At 40.2% G+C, this 25114-nt stretch overlaps 1 protein-coding gene across 1 annotated transcript in view; it reads left to right on the top strand.

Moving 5' to 3' along the window:
• POGLUT1 (protein O-glucosyltransferase 1) overlaps positions 1-23640 on the top strand; it is a 32367-nt gene extending 8727 nt beyond the window's left edge. Inside the window, exons 5-11 of the mRNA XM_049785921.1 lie at positions 2217-2338; positions 11315-11374; positions 14233-14332; positions 15861-15919; positions 18560-18727; positions 21722-21778; positions 22431-23640. Of these exons, the coding sequence (XP_049641878.1) occupies positions 2217-2338; positions 11315-11374; positions 14233-14332; positions 15861-15919; positions 18560-18727; positions 21722-21778; positions 22431-22587 (723 nt within the window). The 3' untranslated portion in view covers positions 22588-23640. The remainder of the gene's footprint in view (positions 1-2216; positions 2339-11314; positions 11375-14232; positions 14333-15860; positions 15920-18559; positions 18728-21721; positions 21779-22430) is intronic.
• The last annotated feature ends 1474 nt before the right edge of the window (positions 23641-25114 follow it).

Here is a 25114-nt window from a genome sequence, read left to right as displayed (position 1 = left end):
CTCATTCTTTGTGATGTGTGCCAATCTTTGTGGTGTGAGATGGTATCTCGTTGTTTATATTTGCATCTCCCTGATGATCAGTGATGAGCATTTTTTCATGTGCCTTTTGGCCATTTGTATTTCTTTTTCTATCAAAGTGTCTGTTCATTTCTTCTCCCCATTTTTTGATGGGATTAGGTGTTTTTTCTTGTAAAGTTCTGTCAGTGCCCTATATATTTTGGATATTAGCCCCTTATCTGATGGGTATTGGGTAAATAGTTTCTCCCACACGGTGGGTGACTCTTGTATCCTGGGCACTATTTCTTTTGAGGTTCAGAAGCTTCTCAGCTTACTGTATTCCCATCTGTTTATCTCTGCTTCCACTTGTTTGGAAAGTGCAGTTTCCTCCTTGAAGATGCTTTTAGTCTCAATGTCACGGAATGTTTTACCTACGTGTTGTTCTATATACCTTATGGTATCAGGTCTGATGTCAAGCAAAGACTCTCTCTTAATCATTGCCCTGGACTTGCTAATTCTTGTTCCCAAAAAAGACACATTTAGGAAATGACTACTGCATTTTCCAGCGTATAAGACGACTTTTGAAACAAAAAAAAAAGTCAACCGAAATTCTGGGTCGTCTTATACGCTGAGTATATCCCGAAAAATGTTTCAATATGCCGCTAAACTAAACAAACAAACAAAAAAATCAGGCAGCAGAGTTTCCAAATCTCTTTCTTGGGGGCTTCCAAACAGTACTCAGGAGATCTGGGGGCCACTTCTGGCAAAACCCAGCTACCCTGTTGGTGGTTCAGTGCTAGGGTCCGAGGATGGGGTGTTATTTGGTTCATGTAATGGGGGAGATTAACTGACGCCACCAGGGAATTGCCAGAAAAGGTGCCTATGATAAGGGACCAATCACTGCAAGGCTGCTCGGACTGCCTCTGTAACTCAGACAATCTGTAACTCAGATTGTCTGTAACTCAGACAATCCAAGCAGGCTTTTGATGCATGCAAATTAGACAATGTTCTGGACCTGAATCTACACTGTCAAAAGCCTGCTCAGATTGGCCAGAGTCAGAGCGGAAGTCTATTACAGTCTAACCTTTGAGCCTTTGCTTGTTGTGATTGGCTCACTGTGGTACATACAGTTGCAGCACAGGAACGTTCTGTCTGATACAGCGAATATAGGCCTAAACCTATGTTTTAACTTCAAAATTAGGGGGTCGTTCTATACGCCGGAAAATACGTTAAGAGCTGGTAATATATCTATTCCAAGTATAATTACAGATTAAAGATGAGATAGAGGTACAGGATAATTAGAATTAGTTATTTATATATTTAATTTTTATTTTTTTTTTAAACTTTTCGGTCTACACCTGGTGATACTCAAGGCTTTCTCTGACTCTGCTCAGGGATCACTTCTGGTGATGCCCAGGGGACTATACGGGGTGTCAAATGTGGGTTGGCACATGCAAGGCAAATACTTTACCCACTACACTATCACTCCAACCACTTTATTTTTAGTTTTTAAACTAAAATCTTAACTGAATGTCCTCTAGAAAACCAGAAATTTGGGGCCCGGAGAGATAGCACAGCGGCATTTGCCTTGCAAGCAGCCGATCCAGGACCAAAGGTGATTGGTTCGAATCCCGGTATCCCACATGGTCCCCCGTGCCTGCCAGGAGCTATTTCTGAGCAGACAGCCAGGAGTAACCCCTGAGCACCGCCGGGTGTGGCCCAAAAACAAAAAAAAAAAAAACAAACAAAACAAACAAAAAAAAAAACCCAGAAATTTGGGGAACATAAAAAAGTCGACCTTTGGGCCCGGAGAGATAGCACAGCGGTTTTTGCCTTGCAAGCAGCCGATCCAGGACCAAAGGTGGTTGGTTCGAATCCCGGTGTCCCATATGGTCCCCCGTGCCTGTCAGGAGCTATTTCTGAGCAGACAGCCAGGAGTAACCCCTGAGCACTGCCGGGTGTGACCCAAAAACTAAACAAAACAAAACAAAACAAAAAGTCGACCTTTAAAGGGATTTGAAACCTAGCACTCTGATCCAATGAACCATAAGCCATGGCAATTTTTGCTTTTTAATGTCTAGAGTCCAGGCTTTTCAGACTACAAAGAAGATATCATTGACCATATAATATCAATGTTTTATTTAGACTATGTTATGAATATAGTTTGTTCTGTAGCTCCATCCTGAGACTTACTTACAACTTTATTGTTTCTCTTGAAGACATCTGAATACCATGATATCATGTATCCGGCTTGGACATTCTGGGAAGGGGGACCTGCTGTTTGGCCAATTTATCCTACAGGTCTTGGACGGTGGGATATCTTTAGAGAAGATCTAGCAAGGTAGGTCTTTTAGAGAAATTTTAATTGTACCTTTTGCAGGTCTTCTTGAATAATACAGTGGAGTGACTAGTTTAAAATGATTAACTTTGGAGGCTTGTGCACAAGACCACATGCTTTGCATTTTGTAGACTGCTTCTGAGAACTAAGACCAAATTCTAGAAGGCAGTGTACCAGGAATAACTTTCAAGCGTGGCCAACAAGGGCCAAACAAACAAATTAAAAAAAAAAAAAGAGGAAGACAAACAGAAAAAGATGAACTTTTAAGTTAAGAATAAGAGACATGGGTTGGAGAATTAGCTTAAAAGGCTGGAGTATATGTTTTGTCTGCAGTAGACCCAGGTTTGATTTTTTGCTCTACTACATGGACCCCAGAGCAGTGAGCAGAGTAGTTCTTAGATGTGTCCCCCTAAAAACAACCAGCTAACAGTTTGTAAGTAGGAAATAGACATTGTGAATCACCTGGGAAATCTAAATTTTTCAATGATGGCAGGAGATCTTTTAGAAATGATGATGGATCAATAATTATCTTTTAGAGACAAACTCATTCTAGATCTCAGGAAATGAGATGAGTTGTTTTAAAATTGAATCTTTTATGAGCTTGTTTTACCTTTGATGCACTGCCCTTTAATCTTCTTTGTTTTTGTTTTTGGGTCACACCAGGCTCAGGGGTTACTCTTGTGCTCAGAAATCACTCATGGGACATAGCACAGCAATAGGACTTTTGCCCTGCACACAGCCAACCCAGGTTGGATGGTGGTTCAATTCCCGGCATCCCATATGGTCCCTTGAGTCTGCCAGGAGTGATGTCTGAGAACAGAGCCAGGAGTAATCCCTGAGTGCTGCCAGGTGTGACCCAAAAACAAAAACAAAAAAATAACTCCTGGCAGTCTCAAGGGATCATATAGGATGCCAGCAATCAAACCCAGGTCTCTCCGGGGTTGGCCGCATTCAAGGCAAACGCCCTACCACTGTGCTGTCTATCCGGCCCCTAATCTTCCATTAAATTAATTCTTCTAATTGTTATCATTTTATTGATTAATATTTATTAATTTGGGGTCAGAGCGATAGCACAGCAGTAAGACATTTGCCTTGCATGTCGCCAACACAGGATGAACTTGGTTTAAATTCCGGCATTCCATATAGTCTCCCAAACCTGCCAGGAGCAACATCTGAGTGCAGAGCCAGGAGTAACCCCTGAATGCTGTGAGGTGTGACCTAAAAACAAACCCTCAAAAATTATTTATTTGTTTTTTTCTGGGGGCAACACCCTGTAGTGCTTAGGTTATACTCCTGGCTTTTTGCTCAGGATCACTCCTGGCAGGCTTGGGGGACCATATAGGATGCTGGGTCCATCCTGGGTCAGCCACATGCAAGGCAAACACCTTACCACTATGTTACCGCTCTGGCCTAACAAGTCTTTTGAAGAGTGTGAAGGGATAGGGAGAAAAAAAGCAGATATGGTTCGTTATCAATTTTGTGTACATTAAGTACAGCTTTCGCAGAATCTCAAGAACTTTAAACTCAAAATGTTAGTACAAATTGACTAATTTTTGTTGGCTAGTTTAGAAAATTTGTACATCTTTTATCTCAATTTTATTTCAAGAATTTATCTGAATTAAAAAATGGTATAAAGATGGACAAGCAAGGATGCTCACTGTAGGGTTGTATCTTCAAAAGTTGTAAAGTTTCCAAAACCCATCAATAAGAAATGAGTTGAAAAAGAAAAGAAAAAAGAAAGGAAAAAAAAAAAAAGAAATATTTTTTTTGTGGTTTTTGGGTCACACCCGGCAGTGCTCAGGGGTTATTCCTGGCTCCAGGCTCAGAAATTGCTCCTGGCAGGCACGGGGGACCATATGGGGCGCCGGGATTCGAACCGATGACCTCCTGCATGAAAGGCAAACGCCTTACCTTCATGCTATCTCTCCGACCCCCCAAAAAAAGAAATGAGTTGAATGAGGACATGTTGATTCAGTGGAGTAGTGTACATGGATGGAGAAAAGGATAGTAGCACTTAAAAACCCGTTTTTGAACATAATCTTATGCTAAATTCTTCCCTGCTTGGGTTGTTCTTTCTCCTTTCTCCTCTACTTTCCAATAAACATTTCTACCTTAGAAATACAAAATAAGGTGGCGCTAGAGGTAAGGTGCCTGCCTTGCCTGCGCTAACCTTGGACGGACCGTGGTTCAATCCCCCGGTGTCCCATATGGTCCCCCAAGCCAGGAGCGACTTCTGAGCACATAGCCAGGAGTAACCCCTGAGCATCACCGGGTGTGACCCAAAAACCAAAAAAAAAAAAAAAGAAATACAAAATAAAACAAAGAAAGAAAGAACAACAACCACAAAATCAAGGGCATCCAAGAAGCCTTGGGTTGTTTTTTTGTTTGTTTGTTTTGTCATTTTGTTTTGGGGCCACACCGGACAGTGCTCAGATTACTCCTGGCTTTGCATTCAGAAATTGCTCCTGGCAGGCTTGGGAAACCATATGAGATGTTGGGGATCAAACCTGGGTTTTTCCTGGGTCGACAGTGTGCAAGACAAATGCCAATGTGCTATCACTCCGGCTCGAAACCTTGATTCTTGTTAGCTCTGGTTTTGAGAAAATTGTTTAACCTTTCAAAGGCAGCAAATGTAACATAGGAATAATAAAACACTTGATTGTAGGAATAAATTATTTAGTATATGCATAAAGCCATTGGGAACACAGTGGGGGCATAGTGATATATATACATATATGTGTATATATATGTGTGTGTATATATATATATATATATATAGTTGTTTGTTTTTAACCAGAACAAATGCTCCAATACATGTCACTGTATAGCATATATAACATGATCTCTATTTTAAGAGTAAGGTTTCTTAGTCATGGTACTGTTGACATTTTGAATTGTGTCATTTTGTTTCCGGGGCTTTTTGTGTATACTGGAATATTTAGCATTTTTCATGGCCTTTATCCATCGCACGTCAATAGGAATTCCCCTGTAAAGACTATCAAAACTGTCCAGAGACAATGTGAAATTTCCCCTGATAAGGGGGCAAAAATCACCTTGTTGAAAATCACTGATATGGAGAGATGATTGGAAAAACTGAATTTTTTAAGTAATTACCTACATATAGGTGGGGAAATTCCAGGTGCTTTTTTACATTTTATTTTCCACAGGAATTTTTTTGTTTGTTTGTTTTGGGTCACACCCAGCATCGCTCAGGCTTACTCCCGGCTCTTTGCTCAGAAATCGCTCCTGGCAGGCTTGGGGGACCATGTGGGATGCCGGGATTTGAACCAGCGTCCTTTTGCATGCAAAGCAAATGTCCTAATTCCATGCTATCTCTCCGGCCCTCCACATGAATTTTATATGATGAAATGTATATTGTTTTCCATAAAATAAAATACTCATAAAACAATCTTAAACAAAAACACTGTGGCAGTATTCAAATTTTGGTGGGAGGGAGTTTGGGCAGAGCCATAGAGAGTTGTAAGGAAAGTTTTTTTTTTATTTTGAAGTAAAAACAGATTACATATTTGAAGAATGGAGAAGCATGTGACAGGTGTTTGCAGGCATCGTGTTCATAGGCCCAGGAAGCACATTTACTGAGTTATTTTTGTTTTGTTTTTGGGGTCCACATCTGGTGGTGCTCAGGGGTTACTCCTGGCTCTGAGCTCAGAAATTATTCCTGGTAGGCTCAGGGGACCTTATGGGATGCTGGGGAGCAAACCCAGGTGGCTGCATGCAAGAAAAACTTCCTAGCCACTCTGCTATCACTCCAGCCCTTGACAATTAAAAAAAATAAATTATCTTATTATAACACCATGATTTACTAAATTACTAAGACTGTATTTACTCTTCATAATATAATCATTTCAGACATTGAATGTTCAAACACCAATCCCACCATCAGTGTGGCCTTCCGTTTTTACCAGTGTCCCCAAGTTCCCACCCACCACTCTAGTGTGCCCCTTGGCAGGTAAAAATAGATTTACCTCATATTGCTTATTACAACACAGAGGCAAATGGTATTATCAAATCTTTTTTTTTTTTTTTTTTTTTTTTGGTTTTTGGGCCACACCCAGCGGTGCTCAGGTGTTACTCCTGGCTGTCTGCTCAGAAATAGCTCCTGGCAGGCACAGGGGACCATATGGGACACCAGGATTCGAACCAACCACCTTTGGTCCTGGATCGGCTGCTTGCAAGGCAAACACCGCTGTGCTATCTCTCCGGGCCCGGTATTATCAAATCTTAGATTGACAAGGGTCAATTTAAAATAATTCTGTTTCTCAATGTGACTAGAGTCTGAAGATTTACTAGCTGTGGTTCGTGCTCTTTGAGCCTTCTTTATTACTACTTAGGTTCATTGAGCTTTTTATGTAACTTTCATAGATTTCTATGCAAGTTTTCTATGTTTTTCTATGTAGCTACATAGATTTTTATGCAACTTTCCCAACAGGTTTGCTGTGATCTTATGGGGCCGACACTACTATGAAAATGTGAGGTGTCCAGGATCTATAGATCTAGAACAATTTGGTGGCTAAGCATTTTGATAAGGTTAAGTCCTGGAACTGCAATGTTTCTGTTAAAGGGTGTTGGATGTGACTTCAGACTGCTGTGCTTTTAGACAGAAAGGGGAATCTGCCCCCATTCATTCTGAAAAGGCCCCAGAGGGAGAAGCCCAGACATGATTACCTGGGAAGATTTGGCAGCCACCATTTTCTTTTGATAGTTCTGAGCTGGAGAATCAAGTAAAGATGAGAGAGCTAGGAAAAGCTATGGGTAAGTGAGGAAAAAAGTAAAGCAAGGCCTTCAATTGATGGGCACTCTATATGTATCTGGACAATATTTCTACTAAAAAGTTTCTATCTTGGGGCTGGAGAGATAGCACAGCAGTAGGGCATTTGCCTTGCATGCAGCCGATTCAGGACCGATGATGGTTCTAATCCTGGCATCCCATCTGGTCCCCGAGCCTGCCAGTGGCAACTTCTGAGCATGCTGGCTGTGACCCAAAAAAACAAAAACAAAATAAAAGTTTTTATCTTAAGTTTCTCTATCATAAATAACCCTACCAGTTGCTCCTTTACTCTACTTAAGGCCCCCTTCTTTTTTTAGAGTCAAGAGGCTGTGCAACTTTGTGCGGTGTTCTTATGAAGAAAGTTGAGAGAGCACAAGGGCTAAATTGCTTGCCTTGCTTGCAGACAACCCAGATGAAGTCCCCAACACCTTGTGGTCCTCCAAGCCAGGTGCAAACCGAAAAGATTCCTATCACTATCAGGATGATCTGAGTAATCCCTGATGCTTTCAGGGCTCCAGCAGCACCATATTCTTAGGCCCTTATGTTGAACCATCAGACCATTGACCAAGAACCCATGACCCTCAGATATACTAAAAACAAATAACACAAATAAGTAACCACAAAGAGAGGGGAAAAAAAACCCTAATTAACTAAATTAAAAGTGAAAGAGAGGGTCCGAAGAGATAGCACAGCGGTGTTTGCCTTGCAAGCAGTTGATCCAGGACCTAAGGTGGTTGGTTCTAATCCCGGTGTCCCATATGGTTCCCTGTGCATGCAGGAGCTATTTCTGAGCAAATAGCCAGGAGTAACCCCTGAGCACTGCCAGGTGTGGCCCAAAAACCAAAAAAAAAAAAAAAAAAAAAGTGAAAGAGAGTTGTCACAAGAGATACCACAGAAATTCAAAAGATCATCAGGATTACTTTGAAAGTCTTTTATGTATTTATTTATTTATTTATTTATTTATTTATTTATTTATTTTTGTTTTTGGTTTTTGGGCCACACCTAGCAGTGTTCAGGGGTTACTCCTGGCTGTCTGCTCAGAAATAGCTCCTGGCAGGCACGGGGGACCATATGGGACACTGGGATTCAAACCAACCACCTTAGGTCCTGGATCGGTTGCTTGCAAGGCAAACACCGCTGTGCTATCTCTCCAGGCCCTGAAAGTCTTTTATGCATGAACAAAAGAAACTAAAAGAAGTGGATAAATCCTTGGATTCCTACAAACATCAAGGAAACAGAAATAGTAATCAAAAGTCTTCTCAAAAATAAAAGCTGCAGCCCAGATGAATTTACTAGTGAGTTTTTTCAAACCTTTAAAGAAGACCTGCCAATTTTTTAAGGCTCTTTCAGGAAATCAAAAATTAAGAAACACTCTTAGTTTCTAAGAAGCACATATTACCTTGATACCAAAAGCAGACAGTGACTATACAGAAAAGGAGATACTGAGAACTCTCCATACTGTTTTCCAAAGGGGTTGGACCAGGCAACATCCACCAGCAGTGAATGAGAGTTTTTTTCTCATCACATCCCCACCAAAAGAGATTGTTCCCATTACTTTTGATATGTGCCATCTTCACTGGTGTAATATAATATCTCATTTTGTTGTCTTAACTTGGATTTCCCTAATGATAAGTGATAAACATTTTTATGTGTCTGTTGGCCATCTGTTGGTCTACCTCTGAAGTATCTGTCCAGTTACTCTTCCCTTTTTTTTTTTGCTGTTTGAGCCACACCTGTTTGATGCTCAAGGGTTACTCCTGGCTAAGCGCTCAGAAATTGCCCTTGCCTTAAGGGGACCGTATGGGACGCTGGGGGATCGAACTGTGGTCCTTCCTTGGCTAGCGCTTGCAAGGCAGACACCTTACCTCCAGTGCCACCCCACCAGCTCTCCACTTCCCATTTTTGATGGGGTTTTTAGGTTTTGTGGAGCTAACCTTTGTGAGTACTTTGTATATCTTAGTAAATCTTTGTAAATCTTTATCTGATGTGTTGAGTCCAAAAATTTTCTTCCATTCAGTTAGCTGTCTTAATTTTAGCCCGTGTTTCTTTTGTCATACAGAAATGTTTTAGTTTGATGTAGTTCCATTTATTCAGCCCTTGCCATTGTCATCCTATCTTTGAAGACTTCTTTGATTTCTTTTTTTTTTTTTTTTTTTTTTTTTTTTGATTTTTGGGCCACACCCGGTAATGCTCAGGGGTTACTCCTGGCTATGTGCTCAGAAGTTGCTCCTGGCTTGGGGGACCATATGGGAAGCCGGGGGATCGAACCGCGGTCCATCCAAGGCTAGCGCAGGCAAAGGCAGGCACCTTACCTCTAGCGCCACCACCCGGCCCCAACTTCTTTGATTTCTAAGTCTTGGAGTGTTCTACCCATGTTTCCTCATAACTTTATGGATTCATGTATAATCTCAAGTTCTTTAAAACACTATGTAATGACTTCTGTGTAAAGTGTGAGATATGGATCTATCTTTAATTTCTTATTGTTCCAACACCATTTGTTGGAGAGACTGTCTTCATTCTTTTTCAAATTCTTGGCTCCATTGTCAAAGATTAATTGACCATGTACTTGGGCGTTTGCCATTGGATATTCTATTCAACCCATTGGTCTGAAAGTCTTTGTTCCAATACTATGCTGCTTTGATCACAATCACTTAGTATTAGAGCTTCAAGTTAGATAATGAGATGCCTCCTAGTTTCTTATTTTTCAATATGGATTTGACTGTCCTAGGTCTTTTATCTCATATCCTCTTGTTTTTTATTGGCTGTATGTTACATTGTTTCTTTGGGCTACTTAAACTTTCTCAACGTGTGTGTGTGTGTGTGTGTGTGTGTGTGTGTGTGTGTGTGTGTGTGTGTGTGTGTGTGTGTGTAGGTTTCTAAAGTTAAGATGTCAGTGTATCCTGCAAAATCAGAACAAGAGAAGTATTGCAACTGTGGACATCACTGGGGTCCTGACCTGGGGACAAAATAGCAATTACTAACTGTAGCTTTTCAGTTATGTTCTAATGCTTTGATTTAGGAGCTCAGCTGGTGTCAAGCTGGTGCCTCCTGGAGGTGAGGGGGCAGGCTGGTTTCACAGGAATCCACCTGACCTAGGGGTCAAATGGTGACTTTTGATTACCTCTTTGTCTTTTTTTTTTTTTTCTTAAGACTATTGCCACCAAGTATGGGACAAGAGGATGGTTGCTTCTGGTTGTTCTGGGGAGGGGATAGAACTGTATGATACTGGGATTGAAACTGGGGCTCCCATATCTTTTTTTTGAAGGGGGGCTCCCATATCTTAAGTAGGCACTGCAGGCCTTTGGACCATCTCTCGCCTCAGAAACTATCTTTATGGTGTCTTAGAACAGATTCAAGAACATTTCAGGGACACCAGGGTGCTTTGCAGAATCAAATTAAATTAATGATACCTCCTTATTTCATTTTATTTATTTAATTTGAATTTTATGGTGTGTGTGTGTGTGTGTGTGTGTGTGTGTGTGTGTATGTGTGTTTTATACCACATCTGGCATACTCCTGGCTCTGCCTTTGGGTCAGTCTTGATGGAGAATGAACCTGGGTGGGTGGAAGGCAAGCACCCTACCCACTGTGCTATCTCTTTAACCCCTAAATTGATGATACCTCTTACACCTTTGAAGTACACTTGAGTTAGGGGAGGAAAGGGGCACATTATCTCGAATTCTTCTTCTAGTCTTTTTGTTTATTTGTTTTAGTTTATAGACCACACCCAGTGGTCCTCAGGTGGTATACCTGGCTCTGTACTCAGGATCTCTCCTGACAGGCTCAGGGGATCCTGAGCATCAAGCCCTGGCTAGTTGTGTGCAAGGCAAGCTCTCGACCCACTGTCCTTTCTAGCCCATTTCATAGTTCACTTTGCCTATTCATTGTATAAGTAGCACTGTACGTGAGCAGAAAAGAAATAATTTATTTCCTGAACTAAACAATTCCAAATATGACATTCAGCTATTGAAACTATTTCTGTCATTTTGTTGTTTAGTATGTCAAGAGAAAGGAAATAATAGCTAAAAGGAATATAATCTATTTGGGTCCTTTTCTGTTCATTACCCTGTATCAGACTTATTTAAAAGTGGAAAACAAATATTCTTCAGACATGACTAAGCCACTTTCATATATTAAGAAATGCTAAGGAAAAAAACAAAACAAAGAAATTAATTCAAATCTATTTTTAGGTCAGCAGCACAATGGCCGTGGCAAAAGAAAAATTCCACAGCGTATTTCCGAGGATCAAGGTGACTTTTTTTTTTAATTTTTATTTTAATTATGAGAACAATGATGCAAAGAGGACAAGGTAAAGTTACAGTGAAAGAACAATCACCCATATACAGAGTTCTCAGGAGAAATTCCCTTGCTGATGCCTAAATATTGAACTTACAGTCAAAAAAAAATTAAGAAAAATAAGGCAGAACCCATGTAGAATTACTTTGTCCACAAGTCCCTAGATTGTAGTACATTATAACATTTCTTAGCAGTACACAAAGCAACCTAAAGCCATGAGATTGATGTGGCTCCTTAACTTTGAAGGCATAGTATTTTTATATATTCATGCACATACATATTAGTTTAATTTAACATCAAAAGTTTAAGGGGTTTTTTTTAGGGTTAGTCAAAAGGACACAGTAAAAGTGGTGTTAGAGTGACAAATATTGTTTGCATAGGCCCACCAAAATATGGGGGTCATAGAAAGGAATAGCCTTGGTCTAAATACAAGGAGACCACTACCCCTGAAGTTTCCTGGCATAAGACCAACTCTAGGCTTCAGGCAAACTAGTTTATTCAATCCAAGTCATTGTCTGTAGTGCCAATACAGTTTTATTTTTCACGCAGTCCTATTGTTGGCATCAGGTTTTTGTATTAAAGATCCTGGAATCTGCACATCCTACATTGAAGTCAGGCTGGTGTGGAGTATCCTCTAGTTTCACCTCACAATTAAGGGCCAATACAGCAAGCCCTGTCCAGTAAGCAGGTCATTGTTCTTGTTAAGTCTTCTCAGTGTTAAGGAAAGTCTCTTTTGAGTAGATCAATGTCAGAGCAGCTGTAGGGTCTTCCCTGGTAGAGGATTGCCTCCAGGTGATGTTATAGACAACCTTGGATGTTTTGTAGATGACTTCTCTAGATCAGGCGTGAATGGAGAATGTCCATTCTTCTGAGGCCTGTGCCAGGTCTTTATGAGGTGACTTTATTTTTCAATGTTTTACAAAGATATTCTTCTAATTAATGTGTAAAATGTAAGTAATTTGGAGAGTATAAGAAGCTATAGTTCGGGCCCAGAGAGATAGCACAGTGGCGTGTGCCTTGCAAGCAGCCGATCCAGGACCAAAGGTGGTTGGTTTGAATCCTGGTGTCCCATATGGTCCCCCGTGCCTGCCAGGAGTTATTTCTGAGCAGACAGCCAGGAGTAACCCCTGAGCACCGCCGGGTGTGACCCAAAAACCAAAAACCAAAAATAAAAAAGAAGCTATAGTTCAATCAGAATCCAGGATAGGTAACTCAATACATTTTTCAGATGTCTCTTAGTTGAAAGGAAATTAAAGGAAATAAATTAGTTCAGCTATTCAGTCATCTTGTAGATAGTTACAACAAAGTTAAGTTAATCCTACTAGTGGTGGGATTGGTGTAGAAATATTGTGCCTAACACTCAGCTTAGCTATCAATACCTTTGTAAATAAAATTTTTTCAAAAAGGAAATAAAAAAATGATGGATCTTAACTAAGGCATTTCCTGCATATAGTCTCCAGTTTTTTAAGTCCTTTACTTTTTTTTTAAATATTATACTTAGGGGCCGGGAAGGTGGCGCTAAAGGTAAGGTGTCTGCCTTGCAAGCACTAGCGTAGGACAGACTGTGGTTCGATCCCCCGGCATCCCTTATGGTTCCCGCAAGCCAGGAGCGATTTCTGAGTGCATAGCCAGGAGTAACCCCTGAGCATCAAACTGGTGTGGCCCAAAAACCAAAAAAAAAAAAAAAAAAAAAAAAATTATACTTAGAGGCCCGAGAGATAGTAGAGCAATAGGGCACTTGCCTTGCTTGTGGCTGACCCCGGAGGGACCTAGTTTGATTCCCAGCATGCTATATGGTCCCTCAGCTTGCCAGGGGTATTTTCTCAGTGCAGAGCCAGGAGTAGTCCCTGAGAACTCCTGGGTGTGACCCAAAAGCCAATTAATCAATAAGGTGTAAAAAAAATATTATGCTTAGCAGCCAGAGTGATAGCACAGTGGTAGGGCATTTGCCTTGCACATGGCTGACCCGGGATTGATCCAGTTTTGATCCCTGGTGTCCCATATGATCCCCGAGCCTGCCAGGAATGATTTCTGAGCTCGGAGCCAGGAATAACCCTTGAGCACAACCAGGTGTGGCACAAAACAAAACAAAAAAATTATACTTTTACACCCCTTTTGCTTTTGGGCCACACCCAGAAATTTTGGGATTATTTCTGGTCCTGCATTCAGGAATGACTTTTGGCAATGCTTCTGGGACCATTTGGGATGCTGAGGATTGAACCTGGCTTGATCACATTCAAGGCAAGCATCTTCTCACTGATCTCTCCAATCTCAAGATATTATACTTTGTAGAGTTCACAACTAAGTTAAAGTTACCTAAGTCATGCAAGTGTGGTACTTGGTAATTGTAGAGGTGCGATGAGTTTCCAGACAGGGGAACTTCTTTCCTGGAATACAGTTGTCATGATTGGAACAATAAGCCTTTAAAAACTAGATGAAAGGGCCAGAGTGATAGTACAGTGGGTATGGCATTTGCCTTGACATAACCAAAGTTGGTTCAATCCCATGGACTACATTATGTCTCCTGAGCACAGCCAGGAGTGATCCTTGAGCACTGCCAGGTGTTGCCCATCCCTTCCCCAAACCCAAACAACTAGATGTAAGCAAAGACTCCTCATCCTTGAAAAGCATAAAGTGGGGGCATCATAGGGCCATCTAGACTGCATTGTGTTACCCTTTCTGCTTTTTCCATAGCCAATGAGTTGTCCATTTGTGTTTAGAGTCGTTGTATTGAGTCCAAATACTGCTCACTTTCCTGGATTGGTGACAGTGTTCATTGTAAAATACAGTTTTATGTCATGTATTCTTACAGGACAAGTCCAGAACGAGATCCTCTTATTCTTCTTTCTCGGAAAAATCCAAAACTTGTTGATGCAGAGTACACCAAAAACCAGGCCTGGAAGTCTATGAAAGTAATCAACATTCATCTGAATAGAATTATAGCAGTGAAAATTATCGCTTGAAGAACATGGCTTCTTAGGGGATTTTGAGATCAGAGTTCCTCTCTGGTGGGATAAATGTAGAGAAAATTTCATGAACTAGTGTTGCATATCTGTAAACTACTCTTTTTTCAGACACACGTTGCTCTTTATATTTTTATGACTTCTTTGAAAGGTCAACAATGGTGGTCACAGATATTCCAGATGGGGTCAGAGTTATAGTGGGTACGTCACTTGCTTTGCATGTGGCTGACCCAGGTTTGAGCTGTGGCGTCCTATATGCTCCCCCAAGCCCTGCAGGGAATAATTCTTGAGAGCAGAGTCAGGTGTAACCCCTGAGCACCATTAGGAGTAATACAAAAATCAAATAAAAAGTCAGATGGTAAAAAATTGGGGTTTTGCAGATCATATGGTCTTTGTGGTAATCACTCACCTTGGCTATCTAAGCTTAAAAGCAATTTCAGACTTTTGAAACAAACAATTATTGACTTTGGGTTCGGAATTTTCCCCTGTGCTCTTAATTCTATGATTTCTTGTCTTATTGAAAGTTATCTCTATGAACTGGCGAGATGGTACATTAGTTTAAAGCACTTGCCTTCCATGCAGCTGACCCTGTATTGGTTCCTGGCACCACATAGGGTCCTCTGAGCACTACCAGGCGTGGCCCCGAACCAAGCAAAGGTCATTGCTAAATGTGCCCATTCTAAATCTCCATATACTATATGAGAAAAAATTTTAAATTTCTTAGGGGATTATTCAGTCTGAGATGTATGCATTTATTATTGTACAGTTCTAATTAAACAGGAGCTAGTGAAGTTTAAGATGATTTAAAAATTAACGTGAAAAAATATAGTCAGTGAGCACAGATCTATTATGGAAAGCTGAAAAAACAGGTAAGTCTTGTTCCTCTCACCAAGAAATTTTCCACCTACTACAGTGACCTGCTATAGAGATGGAGGTCTCTAACCCAAATGTCCCAAGAAGGTGGGAGAAAGCACTGAAGGTTATAGTTGCCAAGGGCACTAGGGAACCATCACCAGATAGCCCTTTTACTTTGAACAGGAATATTTGGAAATCTAGATTTTTGGTAAGAAATATATTAGTGCCTATAAATTTTAACATTGGTATGTACATTATCTTGGAATACTTTGTATGTCTAGCAGATATTATGTGAGGGTACGCCCACCTTTCAGTGCAGCACCCAACACCTACTTGTGCCCTCCTTTGGATATAATTTACACAGTAAAATGGGCTGCAGAGGAAGAGTCACATGGCTTAAGGTGAATTTAACTCTAAAGTCACACTCAAGTGTCCAGCTTTTCCACTTGGGGCCACATGATTGTGATCAAATCTCTTCATTCTAGAAAATAAGTATTATCTCTTGATTATGTGTACCTTAAAATTTGAGTGGTCTTGTTGATAAAATATTTAACAATACTTTAGGCAGTAGTCTAGAATAAACTTCTGCTGCTACTAACTACTTGTTTATGTTCCCTTCAAGGATACCTTGGGAAAGCCAGCTGCTCAGGATGTCCATCTTGTGGATCATTGCAAATATAAGTAAGGATTCCAGACTCTTGACTCTTGGTTTCCTTCATGTTCCAGGGATACTTCACTTTGAATGAGAATTCTTTATTTTTTAATTTATTTTGGGCCAGAGAGGTAGCATGGAGGTACAGTGTTTACCTTGCATGCAGAAGGACAGTAGTTCGAATCCTGGCATCCCATATGGTCCCCTGAGCCTGCCAGGAGTGATTTCTGAGTGTAGAGCCAGGAGTAACCCCTGAGTGCTGCCGGGTGTGACCCATAAACCAAAATATATACATATATTTTTTATTTTATTTAATTAAAGAAAATATATCATATAGTTGACATAGTTAAGCATAATACACTTGTTTCCAGATAAGTTAAATCAAAGTTACTGAAAAAATGGAAAGAATAAATAAAATGGATGAGACGAGAAAAATAAGTACAGTAACAAGCTCATTTATGAAAATTAATTATCAATGAAGTTATTAATACAATGCCGGAAGGTTTAGTAAGCTCTTGTTTTATGTCCAGTTTGTTAAATTGGGCTGTTCCTTAGGGACAAAAGCATCAAACAAATGAAGTGGTTCAGAAATTCAAATCTATGAGATACTATGAATTTTAGGGCATATACTCAGCTGTAGGGCTTTCTAGAAGAAGGCCCAGTTCAAAAATGGTGGCTGCATTTGTGAGTGTGTTTACAGCTACCAGGCTTTCCTGGAAGAAGGAAGATTATCCCCCTCCCATTAAAAAAAAAAAAAAGCCATGGTGACATCAGTCCAATTCAGTGTACCAGAGTGTGGTCATATTGGTGTCCCCCATAGGGAATCCAAGAGGATCAGTGATAAGGTAGGACATCAGGGAAAGGGTGATTCTGGAAGATGAGGGCAGCAAGCATGGCTTTGGCAAGGTTGGAGGTTGGCCCACCCTCTCCTAAGATGACCAGCTTTGTGCTGAGTAGGCTGGTGTAGCCAAAATCTTACATGGCTCAGTTTCCATCTTGTTTGAGAAAAGAGTGAGTTTATGGAGCTGGCCTGCTTTGAACATCTGAATTAGTATGGCTAAGCTGGAGTTTATACATTTAGCTATTATTTGCTGAAGGCCTACATTGTAGAAGTGTTTCATCAGAGTTCTCTAGGAGCTGTGAAGACAGTATAAGTGAAATGTGCTCCCTGCTTCCATAGAGTTTGTGTCCTGGAAAAGGAAGTGATGGGGGCTGGAGAGATACTTCAGGTAGGGTGCTTATCTTAAATGGCCAACACCTGTCCAGTCTCTGGCACTACATGTGATGCCCTGGGCTTCAGCAGGACTGACCCCTGATTGCAGAACCAGGATTAAGTGCCTTGAATACTACCAGATTTGGCCCCAAAACTAAAATTAAAAAGATAGAAAAGAAAACATGGTAGATTGTCTTTTTTTTTTTTTTTTTTTTTTTTTTTTTTTTTTTTTTTTTTTTTTTTGTGGTTTTTGGGTCACACCCGGCAGTGCTCAGGGGTTACTCCTGGCTCCATGCTCAGAAATTGCTCCTGGCAGGCACAGGGGACCATATGGGACGCTGGGATTCGAACCGATGACCTCTTGCATGAAAGGCAAACGCTTTACCTCCATGCTATCTCTCCAGCCCCCATAGATTGTCTTTTACATAACTTCCAATCAATTGCTGAAGGTAAATTAAGTATGTATCAGTTTAGTAAAAGTTTAAGGTTTAGCATGCGTAAGACATCTGTAACTAAAATATAACTAAATGTCAGGAAGAATTAGATGAACTGTTAAAACCAGAGTAGGAGGCCCATGAGGGAAGCGGGTGAATGTTCGGAGATATAGACCCTGATTCTATGTCATGTGGGAACATTAGAGTAGAAATAACTGGAAATAGGCACATGTGTGAAGAAATGCTGAAAAAAAATTGGTTATTTTTGAAGTAGCTGTTTTTCTATGGAACCTCTCATTGAAGGTGGTTTAGTTATGCCATTTCACATTTAGTTCTGCTTTCCAAATGTCAGAAAAGAAAACAGAGAGATGCCTGAGACTATAGAGGGTCCCACTGGGAAAATAGGAGTAGGAGCAAATCAGACTAGATAGAGATATTAGGTCTAAAAAGGCATTCATGATTCTAAAGGAATCATTCTCATTTGAGCCACCCAGTCCCCTACTCCTGACCCTGTCTGCTTTTCCCCTCATCCTGACATTCCCAAGATTCACTCATACCATTCCACAAAAAAACAAGAAGTTTCTAGAGACCTACGGAGACATGCTGATGTGTCCCCGATCATTGAAAATAGGAAGAAGGGAAAAGGGTCATAAGAGAAGAGGGGAGGAAGCCATAAGAAAAAATGTCCAGGGCCAGAGAGATAGCACAGTGGTAGGGTGTTTACCTTGCACATGCCAAACCCAGATGGAAGGTGATTCGAATCCCAGCATCCCATATGGTCCCCTGTGCCTGCCAGGAGGGATTTCTGAGAGTAGAGTCAAGAGTAACCCTTGAGCAAAACCAGGTGTGACCCAAAAACCAAAAAAAAAGAAAAAGAAAAAAGGTCCTGTTTAACTGGTGAAGTGATTAATGTTGAAACACTATATGCCTGCAACCCAATTGTAAATAATTTGTAATTTGAAAGTGTCTAAATTTTTTTATGTCCTATTTAGTATTTATGTCTATTTTTCTTTCTCTTCTAGGTATCTGTTTAATTTTCGAGGGGTAGCTGCAAGTTTCCGGTTCAAACATCTTTTCCTTTGTGGTTCACTTGTTTTCCATGTTGGCGATGAGTGGCTGGAATTCTTTTATCCACAACTGAAACCATGGGTTCACTATATCCCAGTCAAAACAGACCTCTCCAATGTCCAGTAAGCAACCTTTCCCAACCTTTCCTTTTCCATGGACTCCCACAATCCTTAAAGTCAGGGAGTTCAAGGTACTTACTCCTTAAAAACACTCCTAAGACTGGAGTGGGTAAGGTACTCGCTTTATATGCTGCCAGCTTGGGTTCTATTGCTGGCATTTTGTATGGTCCCTGAAACTCCACCAGGAGTGATCTAAGCATAGCTGGTGTTACCCAAAGATAGATAGAAAGAAAGAAGAAAGAAAGAAGAAAGAAAAGAAAAAAAAGAAAAAAGAAGAAAGAAGAAAGAAAAAGAAAGAAAAGAAAGAAAAAGAAAGAAGAAAGAAAGAAAGAGAGAAGAAAGGAAAGAAAAGAAAGAAAGATAGAAGAAAGAAAGAAAGAAAGAAAGAAGAAAGAAAAGAAAGAAAAGAAAAATGAAAAGAAAGGAAAGAAAGAAAGAAAGAAAGAAGAGGGAGGGAGAGAGAGAGGAGATAGAAAGAGAGAGAGAAGGAAAGAAAGAAAGAAAGAAGAAAGAAAGAAAGAAGGAAGGAAGGAAGGAAGGAAAGGAAGGAAGAAAAGGAAGGAGGAAGAAAAGAAGAAAGAAAGAAAGAAAGAAAGAAAGAAAAAGAAAGAAGAAAAAGAAAGAAAGAAAGAAAGAAAGAAAGAAAGAAAGAAAGAAAGAAAAAAAGAAAGAAAAAAGAAAGAAGAAAGAGAAAAGAAAGAAAGAGAAAAGAAGAAAAGAGAGAAAGAAGAAAGGAAAAAAGAAGGAAGAAAAGGAAGGAAGAAAGGAAGAAGAAAAGAAAAAAGAAAAAAGAAGAGAAAAAAAAGAAGAAAGAAAGAAAGAAAGAAAGAAAGAAAGAAAGAAAGAAAGAAAGAAAGAAATCTGAAGTCTAATAAAGGACTCACTCCTGGTTACTATTGCCACTAAGTTTTGCCCTCTTATGTGGCCCACATGGATATTGCAGTCTTGTTTTCCAGCAAGTGGGATATAACTTGAAAAAGTGCTTGCAAGCTGCCTTGAAATCTACCTTCTGGACACTGCGTAGTGAGGAAGCACTGACTTTTCAAAAACTAAAGATGGAACTGTTCAATCTTGTTATATTCTTACATGGAATTTTAGCTACAGCCCCAGTGAGGCTGAAACACATTTCCTCTTGCGATCAGAGGAGCTAGGAAGAGGTGTGGAAAAGGGCCAACCAGGTTAACCCAGTGCCCACTGCCCAGAGGAGATAAGAAGGACATTTTTTTTGGTGGGGAAGGTCACACCCGGTGGCACATAGGGGTCACTGCTGGCTCTGCACTCAGAAATTGCCCCTGGTATGCACGAGGGACCATATAGATGCTGGGATTCGAACCACTATCCATCTGGATTGGCTGCGTGCAAGGCAAACACCTTACTATCTCTCCGGCCCCAAGAAGGACGGTTTTTTCACTTTTTTTTTCTTTTTGTCCTGGGGATTGAATCTAAACTTTTACATATGGAAGGCAAGTACTCACCCCACATTTTTTGTTTGGTTGTTGTTGTTTTTTTTTGGGGGGGGGGGGGCCATACCCGATGACACTCAGGGGTTACTCCAGGCTATGCACTCAGAAATTGCTCCTGGCTTGGGGACCATATGGAATGATGGGGAATTGAACTGCGGTCTGTCCTAGGCTAGCTCCGACAAGGCAGGTGCCTTCCCGCTCTGCTCCACTGCTCCGGCCCCTACGCTCCAACTTTTACCGTATTTGCCGGTGTATAGACGACCCTTCAACCCATGAAAAACTTCCTAAAAGTCGGGAGTCATATTATGTGCTGGTATACGGCATGCTGAAACTTGTTCCAGCTTCAGGGACGAGTGATCCACACCCCTCTTACTTTTAAGAAGTAACTTACTTTTAAGACTTTTAGGAAGTTTTTCATGGGTTGAAGGGTGGTCTTATACGCCGGCAAATACGGTAATTGTTGTTTGATTTTGGCCATACCTGCAGTGCTGAGAGGCTTCTTCTGGCTCTATTATCAGGAGTCACTCCTAGTACTGATCATTTGCTATATGGGGATTGAACCAAGGTTGGCCACATGTATTGGCTTGACTCCTATATTGTCTCTTCAACCTTTTTCTTCAGGCCCGAAGCAATAGCACAGCAGCAGGGCTTTTGCCTTGCTTGTGGCTGACCCGGGATGGACCTGGGTTTGATCTCTGGCATCCCATATGGTTCCCCGAGCCAGAAGCAATTTCTGAGCACAGAGCCAGGAGTAACTCCTGAGTGTCACCGGGTGTGGCCCCAAAACAAATATTTTCTTCACATTTGATTTTGATGTGCATCTTTGAATATGTCTCTAATTTTGTAAAACATATCCCAAATTTATAATAGGTTGCCTTTATCTTGTATGTGTTATATATTTTTGTTATTGCTATTACGTTGTTCCTGAGGGAACCTTGATATTTTTGTTTTTAAAAAAATCCATCCATATATCTTAGCCTCAATCTCTGGTCTTTATGATTTAGTCCTAATGCCCTCAGTTTTTATTTCAGAGGCTATATTTCAATAATTCATTTGGAACTATAACTCATCACTGCAATTCTGCAGTTATGCTAGGCTTGATCTTTGTGGCTATCTATTAGTAGGAAATATTATAACATGTGAAAAATACTTTTGGGTCATTTCTTGAAAGGTCTAAGAAAGGGGCCAGAGCAATAGCACAATGGGTAGGGCATTCGCCTTGTATGTGACTGTCCTGGTTTCAATCCCTGGCATCTCATGTGGTCCCCAAAGCCTGCCAGGAGTGATTTCTGAGTGCAGAATAACTCCTGAGTACCTTTAGGTATGGCCCAGAAACAAAACAAACAAAAAATAAAAGAAAGGTCTAAGAAAGCATTAGTTTGTACCATGCAATGACATACTTTTCTTTTATAAAAACAAACTCTTGTACTCAGGAGATTTCTACACAAGACAGAAAGGTGCCAGTTGCATGAGAATTACTACAATTGGATATCAAGTTCTCTTAATTAACTCCCAATAATTCTTTTCATTTTAGGGACCTGTTGCAGTTTGTAAAAGCAAATGATGATGTAGCTCGAGCAATTGCTGAAAGGTAAGTTCTATTTTTATATTTTCTCATCCCCAGTTTCTCTTAGCTAACGCTATGTGAATATTGTTATCTTGGTGATAGCAGATTTTATCTCATTATACAGAAAGATAATTAGAAGCTGTCTGGGGCAAAACATTTCTATATGCCTTAAACCTATACTTTAAAAATAGACTGAAATCCTCAAGGTAATGAAACAAGTATCTTTATTCATTTGCTTATTTTAATTAAAAATCTACTTGCTTTTAATTAAAAAACAAACAAAAATCCCCACCAATAACTCAGCAGTTAAAATACTGTGACTTATATTTGAGTGCTTATCCTATGTCAAGTACTTTATGTACTCATCTAATGTTCATATCAACCCATTAGCCATCAGACCTACTATTGCTACACACACACTGCACAGTAGAACTTAGCAGTTTTTTGTTTTTTTGTTCTTTTGTTTTGGTTCTTGGGACACACCTGGTGATGCTCAGGGGTTACTCCTGGCTATGTGCTCAGAAATTGCTCCTGGCTTGGGGGACCATATAGGACACCAAGGATCAAACGAAGGTCCGTCCTGGGTCAGCCACATGCAAGGCAAACGCCCTATTGCTGCACTATTGCTCCGGCCCAACTGCTGAGTTTTAAATGTTCTTCTTAATCTTATCTCTAGGGGAAGCCAGTTTATTATGAACCATTTGCAGATGGATGACATCACCTGTTACTGGGAGAACCTGTTGACTGAATACTCCAAATTCCTATCCTATAATGTGACAAGGAGGAAAGACTATGAGCAGATCATTCCCAAAATTTTGAAAACTGAACTCTAGTGGTCATCATCAGATAATAGTTCTTTCTTTGGAGTGAATCTTGGATATTCTATGGTGAGGAACTTACCATGGGGGCACTTTTACCCTGAATATTGTTATCAAGCCAAAACTCTGATTTTCCTTCTCATGCTGCATACAGAGGACTCTGGAAGAGGATTCAAATGATATATGATATGATATAGATAGAAAGCAGCTTACCACTTTGGTAGAATAAGAATCAAAAAGGAATCATGAGATGTAGATTTTGAACCCAGTTTATTTGAACCTTTTATTTTCTAATGTCCAGTTGCAGAGCTTGTGCCTCAAATTATCCACATATATATTTCCATCACTGTGAAATTAACTGTATGGGACAATGCCTTTTGCTCCGTTATTTGGAGCAAAACATAATCACTTGGAATTAGTATAACTCATCAGTGAAATTCTGCAGTTATGCTAGGCTTGATCTTTGTCTCTATTGTTTTGTAGGAAATACTACAACATGTGAAAAATACTTCTGGATTATTTCTTGAAAGGACTAAGAATGCAGTGGTTTGTGCCATGCAATGATACAGTTCTCTTTTATAAAAACATAAACTCTTGTACTCAGGAGGTTTCTATACATCATGTAGTAAGGGGCCAATTGCATGAAAATTACTGCAGTTGGATATCAAGTTCCCTCTTCTGTGCCTTCACAGCCTTTTGTAAAAAATGGTCTTCAAAAAGAGAAAAGATAAAACCTCTTAGTAAATATAGGAAGTAATTCTTATTTAAAGGAATTGTGCATCAATAGCTAGTTCTTATACTTCGTACACCTTATATATTTTTTGTATGTTTTTGTGCCACATCCAGCAGTATACAAGGATTGCTCCTGCAATCCTCTGCATTCAGGAATCACTCCTAGTGGTGCTCAGTGGGTCATATGGGATGCCAGGGATCGAACCTGGGTTGGCCACATGCAGGGCAAGGGTCTTATTCACTGTACTATTGCTCTAGCCTCATGATATTTTTTCATTTTTTTTTTTTATCCATAGGGACCATATCTATTGGTATTGGATGGAGATAGGGTAGAGGACAGGGATGATATCAGGGCAATTCCTTTACGTGGGGGATTGCTATAGGTATACCAACCTGTGGTGATGCTGAGTTGTGTTGTAATGTAGTACCAGAGATAGAACTCAGGACGTTGCACATGGCATACTAGGCATGTGTTCTACCGCTTGAGTTATTTCCCCAGTCCTGTTTATCCTTTTTCAGTGTGTTGTTTTTACAGTAATCTCTAGGGGTCTTCATATTCAAAATATTGAGCTTAGATAATTCAATTTTAATACAAAATTTTATATGAAATATTTTAGTGAAAATTCATGTTGGATTGCTTCCTTCCTTTTTTTTTTTTTTTTTTGGTTTTTGGGCCACACCCGGCAGTGCTCAGAGGTTACTCCTGGCTGTCTGCTCAGAAATAGCTCCTGGTAGGCATGGGGGACCATATGGGATACCGGGATTCGAACCAACCACCTTAGGTCCTGGATCGGCTGCTTGCAAGGCAAACACCGCTGTGCTATCTCTCCGGGCCCCATTTTTCTTTTTTTTTTAAAAAAAGACATTGTAGGGCAGGAGTGATAGCACAGCAGTAGGGCGTTTGCCTTGAATGCTGCTGACCTAGAACGAACCCAGTTTCGATTCCCGCATTCCATATGGTCCCCTAAACCTTCCAGGAGCAATTTCTGAGCACAGAGCCAGGAGTAACCCACAAGCGCCACTGAGTGTAGCCCCAAAACAAAAACAAATAACAAAAAAAGGCATTGTGCTTTAATCTCTCAGGATACACTCCCTAATATTTTTTAAAAACTGAGGAAATTTTCAGATTAAAGTTTATATAATCCTGATGATTCAGAACCATCTCTTTTTTAGATCCAATTTTTTCACAGGAAAATCAACTCTTTTCTTTTGCCTTTTAAAAACATTTAAGAACAGTTTCTGGGACAGTACAGGGGATAAGTGCTTACTCTGCATGTAGCCAACTCTAGTTCGATCTCTGGCGCCACATATAGACTCCCATGATTGGCTCGGAGTGATGAATGAGCATAGAGCCAGGAGTAAGCCCTGAGTACCGCTGGGTGTGGCTCAGTTACCCTCCCCCCAAGTTAGTAAAAATTAGCAAATATGACTCAAAAATAATGAATTTTATTCCATGTGAAAGAATGTACTTGATCTTTTTTTTTTTTTTATAACTCTTTCACAGCAATTGACATCTAAGGTTCCTTAGAGGTTTCTTATCCCTGCTAAGATCATTGCATGGAATAAAACAGATGTTTTATGTTGGATTTTTGGTTTTGGAGTATTTAAACTTAATGGGGACTATGCCCTGGGATGCCATAAGTCAGATGATATACACATTTGTAATTTTTAGGTTGTATTGTGACTATGCCTTGTCGTTAATGAGGGCTGATGAGATGCCATCATTCCCTATGTATTTTACCATTCCTTTCACTAAAGCAGGTACAAAATGTCCTACTCTCTGGATTAGAAGATGGAGCTACATTTTCCT

Source organism: Suncus etruscus, chromosome 13, assembly GCF_024139225.1.
Source record: "Suncus etruscus isolate mSunEtr1 chromosome 13, mSunEtr1.pri.cur, whole genome shotgun sequence".
In the NCBI taxonomy this organism is placed as follows: domain Eukaryota; kingdom Metazoa; phylum Chordata; class Mammalia; order Eulipotyphla; family Soricidae; genus Suncus; species Suncus etruscus.
The sequence above is the reverse complement of the archived record's forward strand: the minus strand, read 5'-3'. Positions and strand labels throughout refer to the sequence as shown.